At 42.6% G+C, this 10,119-nt stretch overlaps 1 protein-coding gene across 1 annotated transcript; it reads left to right on the forward strand.

Annotated features, from left to right (window-relative positions):
* The first annotated feature begins 292 nt into the window (after nt 1-292).
* On the forward strand, nt 293-9,145 carry rps23 (ribosomal protein S23). The gene is made up of 4 exons (XM_034165184.1): nt 293-399; nt 7,104-7,263; nt 8,761-8,881; nt 8,964-9,145. Exons 1-4 carry the CDS (start codon nt 396-398, stop codon nt 9,108-9,110), a joined length of 432 nt encoding a protein of 143 aa, XP_034021075.1. The 5' UTR covers nt 293-395; the 3' UTR covers nt 9,111-9,145.
* The last annotated feature ends 974 nt before the right edge of the window (nt 9,146-10,119 follow it).

Raw genomic sequence — 10,119 nt, forward strand, 5'->3', positions numbered from 1 at the left:
ATTTGCATGTTCTCTGTTGCTTTGCTCCAGTTTCTTTCCACATTTAAAAGACATGCAGGTTAGGTGAACTGGAAACTTAGAATGTCCAGGTCTCCCTAACAAAACAGGTTTGGATCTTAATGGGACCTATATGGTTAGAATTAAATATATATTTATACATATATAGACACACATTTGGGTGTGGGTGTATACTTACAAAATACAAATATTAATGAAAAAATCGATTATATGTGTAAAATATCGACAATAAATCAGATAAAAGGCAGAGTTGTAAAACGAAGTATAATTTTCATCAGGCAGTGTTTGAAGTCAGATCTAGTTTGGGTCCTCGCGCTTCACTTTGCCGCGGTGCATGCTGGGTCTTTCCTTTCCATCCCGGGCTGCTCTCCGTCGTTATGGGTAAGTCACAAACTTCATCCTAAAAACCGCTTTTGTGTCTAACCGAGGCCAAACCAGAGCTCAGTTATCTTTGGGAAGGTGCTACAAATTATTAGGATGGGTTTAATGTGCGGAAAAGTGAAACGGCTGGTGATAAAGTGTCATGTTTTTCGTTCTTTTATCTCCGCAACGTGGAGCGGCCCGTTAGCACCGTTAGCTTAGCTTCATCGGCTCCGTTTGTCGCAAATCAAGATGTGGATAAGCTTCAGTACTTAATATGTAGATTGAACTGGTTTATTTAATCGGTAGACATTAATTTCGTCGAACATGGCTTTTAACTCGCAGGGTGACGACGTGTCGGGTTCGAATCCCGGTCACGCTGCTGGTCTGTTTCAGGAACTGATGAACCGGTGTCACGTACTTCTCTTTCCGCCGTACCTATTTTTCTTTCCCTGACACGCATTTTGCGCTGTCATTCAGCAAAGCGAACCTCAGCGCTCCTGTTGCCTTTTCAGTGAGACTTACTGAAATTCTCATCTTAAAGCAGCCATCTAACAAAGATTAACAGGTAGAAGAATAAGGAAGAACTTTATTAATCCCGTAACTGAGTACATGTTTATGCAAAATGAAGACACTTGCACCAGATGTTGACAGTATTGTACATAGCTCCGAGTAACTGAAAAACTCTGTTGTGTATTCATTCTGCAGAAGAGGGAGAAATTATACAGTCAGATTGACATCGGTAGGAAGGACCTCCTGTGGTTTGTTTAAAGGACGTTTGATAACTCAAGATCCACTGAGACAAACCCATCGTCCATTACAGAGTGTGGGTCGCCTCCTGTCGGTAAACAACAGGGGAAAAATTGTATGATTGCCATGGAATTCTTTCCACCAAGGATGGGGAAAAATTGTATGACATGCTCAGTTTTTTGACTTACGCACTTTCTTTCCTTCATGCATCATGAATGGCAGAAAGAAAAGTACACAACAGTAGGTCTTGACCAGTTTATTCAGACTGTCAGTAAAAATCTGATTTAAATCTGATTACATGTTGCAAGTCAGTCCAGACAAATCCAGACGATGGTCTCAATTCGTCCGTATTCCAGTTTGCTTTCTGTCTTGACAGTTCCTCACTGTTTGCGTAATTCCTGTACCGTCAGTGCTCCATCCATCCTCGTGCAACCTGCAGCCTCCCCCGTCTCCCCAGCTTTTCTGGCTTCAGCGTGCGTGTGTGCGCAAACATTGTCAAGACAACGGAGCTGTAGAAAACGGTTTGCGCTGTAACACTCAAAAAACTGAGAAGACAACATGAAGCATGCACATAACGCCTCGGTCACACGACACTAACGATGGACACTGAAGCCAAAATGAAACAACAAAATCTGGACTTACATTGACTTTCGGAGACGGCATTTAACTGTCGTCCAGCTTCGTTCCTGCAGCTGGCGCTTTGTTCGAATTTTCAAACTATTTAAAAATGTGAACGAATCCTGGCGACAACCTAAATTCAACCATATTTCGTTTTGCTTTCTGTCTTGGTGTTTCCTCATTGTTTACGTAGTTCCTGTACTGCCAACATTCCATTTGATTGTTGTCCAGCGTCCCAGGTCCGACGTGGAAAATGATCATTTCTCTACATTGATTAAAGACCTGTAGCGAGTCTGTAATCAACTTTTCTGCAGTGCGGCTTTGCTTTGAACCTTGAACCAATTGAAGCAGTGCTTCGTTGATTTAATTTTTTTTTTCTTTCGCTTTCCCCCGATATTTACCTTTTTTATGTTAAACCAACCTGTTACGGTCTTCTGAAACAGTTGATAGATGTATTTTATAACTTAAAAACGGGGCCGATGCTAACACATTAGCATGTCTATGGCATTTTCAATGGTAAAATTAGCATCAAGCAGTTGCAGCTGTCAAGCGTTTGTTGTTGTAAAAGAGTCGAATGTATTACAAATTGTAACATTTTTTTTATTTTTGTTTATATATTAATAATAATAGCAAGCACAGCAATAATAGTAATAAATAACTAATCTGATTATATACAGTTTTAGAGAAAGTGACAAAAAGAACCTGAATAAAAACACAACAGAAAATATAAAACCAACTAACAATGAACATTAAATAAATACACACATACGTACATACAGAAATAAGTGTTTCCTGTGAACACCTAGTGACTGTTACACCTCTATTTCATCCCTGTTTTATTTAAGTTTAATGACAGTTTGTTTCGGTCAAACCATATTTTCAGTTTGTTAATTTCTTCAGTGATTTCCTCCAGAACTATCTGCCAAGCTAGAAATCTACTGCATCCTAGTAAGAGCAGAATACTACTGGAATAAATTTGAATAAGGAGAGTTGGGTTTTTTCTCACTAAATGGATGCTGCACTCCCTGTAGTTTATTGTCTGGAATCGTCCCAGATTACATTTCAGAGCTTCTAGAATTCAAACATTTTCGTGCACATGATGTTGGGGGTAATTTTGGGTTTCAGCTTTTTTTGTTTTTCACCACTTTCATCCCTGAATATGTGAAATCGTGAGTCACTTTTGTGCGGATTAAAGTTACTAACTGGGACTCCTGTCTTGTTGCGAGAAAGAAACAAGAGTCATCCTCCGTTCTGTTCACACAGCTCCAAACGGTGCGTGGCTCTGTGCCGAGTCAAGTTAGAACGATAGATTCCAGTCGGAATTAATAACTTCAAAACGAAACGCTGTTTTGTTTATTTTTATTTATGTCCAGAGATCACGGATACAGTGACCAATTTCATATTTATTTACTTTAAGACTCAAAAATACATAGAAAACCTGTAAAGCCTACTTTTAGTACAAAATTCACAAGAGATATTGATAAGGGAATCGATAAGGAATCGGATCGATAAGCAGAATCGATAATGGCATCGATATCGATAAAATCTTATCAATACCCATCCCTACCGTTGACAATATCTGAACGGATCAGTAACCAACGCTCAGACGAGCTGAACGTGACTCGTCCATGTGTGGGACGAAAATCAGTTTTCATACAGGAACAACAATGGCAAGAACATTTTATCATTTACTCTATTTACGCACTTTGTAGCCATTTGTCTGGAACGTGCATGTGTGCACGGACGTTGCAGCCGTGAGGACAAACCTTGTTGTCAAGGCAACCGGTTCTCGCAGGTGTTGTGCAGAGCACGGGCTAACACTCAGTCTGATACCCGCTGTCAAGTCACGTCATCATGAATGTGCGGCGAGGTGATGGTCTAGTGGTTAAGGTGTTGGGCTTGAGTCCAGAAGATCATGGGTTCAAATTCCAGCCTGACTGGAAAATCACTAAGGGCCCTTGGGCAAGGTCTTTAATCCCCTATTGCTCCCGGTGTGTAGTGAGCGCCTTGTATGGCAGCACCCTGACATCGGGGTGAATGTGAGGCGGTATTGTAAAGTGCTTTGAGCATCCGATGCAGATGGAAAAGCGCTATATAAATGCAGTCCATTTTAAGCGTCAAGCTAGCCATTCCCTTCGTATTTCTTTTGTTAGTTTCGGTTTTGTTTTGTTTTTTTGTGCGCTCTGAAATCGCAGGCTTTTTAGTGATCCACTTTTTCCTCAATGATTTGACTTTTTTTTTTCCCCCCCTTAATTTAGCGATTGCTGTATGACTGGGCCTTAAAGCTTGCGTGTTGTATAAAAGGCAGAAGATGATGACATCATAGTTTCATATTGGTGCAAAGGCAGCCTCTTGACGTTTATCCACTCTGGGACCAGTTCTAAAAAGTCACATTTTCTGGCTCTAAAAATGCAGATTCTGTGTGGATGAAACACCAGTATGGTACAAAACTTTTGTGGATACGCCTACACTCATCTTTGTGTCAACACGCTTTTATGCTTCACTGTTCAGCTGCTGCAGACTGCTGCACTTTTTTCTCCCAGACAATTTTTCATCCTGCTCAGCACTCACTCCAGAAAACAACAACAACAAAATTTGCAGTGTGTTTTCAGGGATGGGCTGTTGGGTGACAGCGATTATTCAGCTAAATAAGGCAGTGGGGGAATCGGCGCGCGCACACACACACACACACACACACACAAAAGCCCAAAGGAACCTGTAAAATCATTTCAGGACAGTGGTTAGAGAAGAATATTGTTAGACAGATGATGTAGAAAGATTGAGCAGCAACATCGATCCATAACAGCTGTTGCGTTGGACATGTGTCACACATCCAACATGACACGTACAGTATGTTTCAGACTTAATTTCACAGGTGCATTCTGGGTCAGTTATGCTTCAGACACATGGTGTGAGCACAACTGACACTCCAGTTTCTCTACTATGACACTCCATGCTCACTCCCACTCAAGTCACCAACTCATTACTATAGCAGTGGATGGGGATACAAAAGTGAATGAGGGTTGAATGAGGATCGCACAGATAAACAGTTTGACTCTGACACCAGCAGGCCTCAGGGATATATTTTTTTTAAGTTTTAAACACAGTTTTAACATGACTTAATTCTCCATTGGAGGCCTCACAAGACTTTTGTTGTTAGAAAACCATTTTGTGCACAAAACTGTATATTAAGAAAAATATAAGCAACAAGTATAATGAGTAATCAATGGGTAGTTAACCACTGTTCCTACTAAGTTAGCATGAAGCCGTCAAGAGCTTACTGGTCAGTGAGCATCAATATTAAGTGACATCATGTGGAGTGATTTCTAAAGTGATGTATATAATGTAGAAGATGCCGTAAAACAATGAAGCGTACAGACTGTGTGGAGAAGGACGTTCAGAGTAAATACACTCAACAAAAATATAAATGCAACACTTGGTTTTGCTCCCTTTTTGTATGAGATGAACTCAAAGATCTAAAACTTTTTCCACATACACAATATCACCATTTCCCTCAAATATTGTTCACAAACCAGTCTAAATCTGTGATAGTGAGCACTTCTCCTTTGCTGAGATAATACATCCCACCTCACAGGTGTGCCATATCAAGATGCTGATTAGACACCATGATTACTGCACAGGTGTGCCTTAGACTGCCCACAATAAAAGGCCACTCTGAAAGGTGCAGTTTTATCACACAGCACTTTGCCACAGATGTCGCAAGATTTGAGGGAGCGTGCAATTGGCATGCTGACAGCAGGAATGTCAACCAGAGCTGTTGCTCGTGTATTGAATGTTCATTTCTCTACCATAAGCCGTCTCCAAAGGCGTTTCAGAGAATTTGGCAGTACATCCAACCAGCCTCACAACCGCAGACCACGTGCAACCACACCAGCCCAGGACCTCCACATCCAGCATGTTCACCTCCAAGATCGTCTGAGACCAGCCACTCGGACAGCTGCTGAAACAATCGGTTTGCATAACCAAAGAATTTCTGCACAAACTGTCTCAGGGAAGCTCATCTGCATGCTTGTCGTCCTCATCGGGGTCTCGACCTGACTTCAGTTTGTCGTCGTAACCGACTTGAGTGGGCAAATGCTCACATTCGCTGGCATTTGGCACATTGGAGAGGTGTTCTCTTCACGGATGAATCCCAGTTCACACTGTCTAGGGCAGATGGCAGACAGCATGTGTGGTATCGTGTGGGTGAGCGGTTTTCTGATGTCAATGTTGTGGATCGAGTGGGCCATGGTGGCGGTGGGGTTATGGTATGGGCAGGCGTCTGTTATGGACGAAGAACACAGGTGCATTTTATTGATGGCATTTTGAATGCACAGAGATACCGTGACGAGATCCTGAGGCCTATTGTTGTGCCATACATCCAAGAACATCACCTCATGTTGCAGCAGGATAATGCACGGCCCCATGTTGCAAGGATCTGTACACAATTCTTGGAAGCTGAAAATGTCCCAGTTCTTGCATGGCCGGCATACTCACCGGACATGTCACCCATTGAGCATGTTTGGGATGCTCTGGACCGGCGTATACGACAGCGTGTACCAGTTCCTGCCAATATCCAGCAACTTCGCACAGCCATTGAAGAGGAGTGGACCAACATTCCACAGGCCACAATTGACAACCTGATCAACTCTATGCGAAGGAGATGTGTTGCACTGCATGAGGCAAATGGTGGTCACACCAGATACTGACTGGTATCCCCCCCAAAAAAAACAAAACTGCACCTTTCAGAGTGGCCTTTTATTGTGGGCAGTCTAAGGCACACCTGTGCACTAATGGTGTCTAATCAGCATCTTGACATGGCCCACCTGTGAGGTGGGATGGATTATCTCACCAAAGGAGAAGTGCTCACTATCACAGATTTAGACTGGTTTGTGAACAATATTGGAGGGAAATGGTGATATTGTGTATGTGGAAAAAGTTTTAAATCTTTGAGTTCATCTCATACAAAATGGGAGCAAAACCAAAAGTGTTGCGTTTATATTTTTGTTGAGTGTAAGTAAACATAATTACTGCCGTGGTGGAATAATTTGAGTGCAGACAGTCACTGGAGTTAATTACAGATGTTAATCTGAAAGTATTTTGCTGTTTTTACAAATGAATGTTTACTTTCAGTTGACGCTCCCATCTGGCACGAGTACCTTTTTCCTTTTGACACAGTTTCTCCAAATACGACCTCCATTGTCTTCAAAAATAAAAATCAAAAAGTGTTTCAGAGTAACTTGTTTTTCTTTCACCAAAAATTAAGATAGTTGGTGGAACACGCGATGGACTTGATCCAAGCCATTTGTTTGGTCTAGATTCCAGAGTGACAGAGCCGTTTCTCTTTTGTCTTCCAGGGAAGTGTCGAGGTCTGCGTACAGCCAGGAAGCTGCGGAACCACCGCCGCGAGCAAAAGTGGCACGATAAGCAGTACAAGAAAGCCCACCTGGGCACAGCGCTGAAGGCCAACCCCTTTGGTGGAGCCTCGCATGCCAAGGGCATCGTTCTTGAGAAAGTGTGAGTAACCCACAACCCGTGCAACCGTGGGTGATCTGCCGACGCCTTATGTGCCTCAAAGGTTTAGTCCCTTTGGATTTGTGTTGAATTCTGGTTATTATTTTTGTTTAATATCTCAAAACAACAGCTGATAGAATATTTATGGGGGGGGGGGGTGTTCCCACAGCAAATTTAGTGAGTTTGTTTTGGGAGATTTTGTACCCACGGGGTTGACAGTTCATTGGAAAGTGGGAACTCAGTTTGACTTGTAACGGAAAACAATTTTAGTAGCACCCTGAGAAAACATTTGTCTCCCCACTGACTAAATCTCATTTCTGCCGCTTGTATCCACCATCTTGACTTTGTTTACTTTGGCCCCGCCTACCTGGCGGTATAGTAACTGTTGATCTCTTGTGGCTGTAAAATGTTCACTCTGAAAATAACCTGGCAGCTGGTGGCTTTGTCTCTCTCTTGTAGCTAATGTGACCATGTGGTGATGGGGCTCCTGGCCATACTTAAGAGAAGTGTAAACAATGCCATTAGAATGCCCTCTGCTGGGCAAACTATGCACCTAAAGGATACCTGCTATGCACACAACACGCTTCAGTCGTGTGATGGTTCTAGTCAAACAGTACATAGTTTTTAAGGTACACTTAACTGGTTCTAAAGTTTTCATATCGGCAAAAAAATAATGCAGATACTGATAGATTTGTTTAAGGCTCATATCGGACAGGATCTGATCTGCTCACAGCTCAGTGGATGTAGACTGAGACAGGAGCTATTCCCTGTGTGCAAGGAATTCTAGCTGCATGCAATTGGGAATTAAATTGGACACTGTCAGAAGTGCAGCTTTACCATCCTGCATTGTGGGGTTTGAACGAGTTGAGTTGGAATTCTGACTTCAGGGGCCTTAACTGGGAAACTCCAACCCACGAGTACACTGGAACGTACTACTATTCCGTTTTTTTCTCTTCAGTGGGGCTGAAGGACTGCAGATCCGGCTGGGGTGTTATCAGGTGTCACAAGACCCTCCTCTGTAGACAAGTCTGAGAATGTGGGAGGAATTCTCACCCATCTCACAGAGGATGTTCCAAGTCCTCACTCTGCGAGGCCTGTGATTGAGTTAAGGAACCGTGCGTGCGTATGTTACTGTGTTGGTTTCTGTTTAGAAAACCTGGAAGATGCTCTGCTTCCTGAGAAAAGTCTGTTGGGGTGTCTCGAAGAGTTTGGGGGAAAATATTTTTCTCTCAGTATTGTAGTTTAATTCTTAATCTAAATTATATAATGTGGACATTGGAGGGATTATATTTTCTATCCAATTTGGGAATCTTCACCAGGAAGAGTTGGAGGACTTGGCTGAGGAGAGGGAAGTGTGGGATGGGTCTACTGGACCTGTATAAGCGTTAGCTATTGAATGAATTGATAGGTTATCCTTGTGATACCTGCTAAAACTTTATGGCATTTGTTGTTGCCATGGCACCCTGTACACAGCTGTTGATGTTGTCTTTGTCTTGTTAGCGGCGTGGAAGCCAAGCAGCCAAATTCTGCTATCAGGAAGTGTGTGAGAGTTCAGCTCATCAAGAACGGCAAGAAGATCACTGCCTTCGTCCCAAATGACGGCTGCCTCAACTTCATCGAGGTAAACAATCGGCAGTGCCGAGCAGCGGTGCAGAGTCGCCTCGAATGTAACGAAGGCTAATGCTTGTCTTCTGGTCCTGCAGGAGAATGACGAGGTTCTGGTGGCAGGTTTTGGGCGTAAAGGTCACGCTGTGGGTGACATCCCTGGTGTGCGCTTCAAGGTGGTGAAGGTGGCCAACGTGTCCCTGCTGGCGCTCTACAAAGGCAAGAAGGAGAGACCGAGGTCATAAGGAGTCACTGCAGAACTGAAATAAACATGTTCAATCACACGCCTCATCTGTCCTCGTCTTTCAACATTTAATGTCCTTTTTTTTTTGATGATGATGGTGATGAAGTACTGTAGTACTCGGCTACATACGTTTAGTGGATCTGGATCCATCGGTTTCGGTGTGTTTATGGACCCAGGATCGGTTTGTCGGGCTGAGTCTGATCTTACTTTAAGAAACCACTGTAAAAAGTGTTTCAAAGAAAGTCAATCTGGCAAAGTGTGTGTGGAGGGGTGGGGCTATTACCAAGATTGACATTTTTTTGGCCGCATCCCTCCACCAGGAGTGATTAAAAAGTTTCAACAATTTCTGAGCAGTCGTTAAAAACTAAATAAAAACCTGCTGAAACATGTTTTTAGTGGTAATGCAATCATTTCTGGTGTAAATTTATCATGAGATTAGTTAAATCAGAGTTTTGATAGGTTAAACTCGATCACAGGCTGCAGCAGATGTTTAGCAACGTCAGGTTGTTTAGCAATGTTTAGCAATCATCAGGTTTCAGTTCACTGAGTGATTTGATGTAAAATATTGATTAGAACATTGACTGGTTTGTTAGTTGTTTTGAATGGTTGGTAATGAGTTTAACGCTTACACTGAACACTTCAAATGTTCCAGCAGATGTTTATTTGGACGCCATGTCTCTAATCCACCAGTCAGGTCACCAGTAAAACTGGTGGATTAGAGATGTTCTCAGGACTGGTTTGGTTTAGGTTCTGGAATTCTGAGCTCACTGACTACCGAAGTTAAACAGGAACCTACTGACCTGTGACCATTCTGTCCTTGGTGACGACAGATCAACCACATGATAGGGAAAAAAAACACAAAAAACATTCAAATTCGCTGAAAGATACATGTGTCCTTTAACCCTGATATTTGACCTTCACCCGTGAGTGACAGTTTAAGGGTGAGTCTTTAACTGCGGGTACTATTGGCCTTGTAAATGTAATTTCCACCACACCATTGCCTTACAATA

The sequence above is a fragment of the Thalassophryne amazonica genome, chromosome 3 (assembly GCF_902500255.1).
Source record: "Thalassophryne amazonica chromosome 3, fThaAma1.1, whole genome shotgun sequence".
In the NCBI taxonomy this organism is placed as follows: Eukaryota; Metazoa; Chordata; class Actinopteri; order Batrachoidiformes; family Batrachoididae; genus Thalassophryne; species Thalassophryne amazonica.

Bases quoted from the DNA above. Each gene is read 5' to 3' on its own strand.
- rps23 (XM_034165184.1), top strand. The intron at 7,264-8,760 runs GTGAGTAACCCA...TTGTCTTGTTAG, and splicing joins GGCATCGTTCTTGAGAAAGT to CGGCGTGGAAGCCAAGCAGC. The intron at 8,882-8,963 runs GTAAACAATCGG...CTGGTCCTGCAG, and splicing joins GCTGCCTCAACTTCATCGAG to GAGAATGACGAGGTTCTGGT.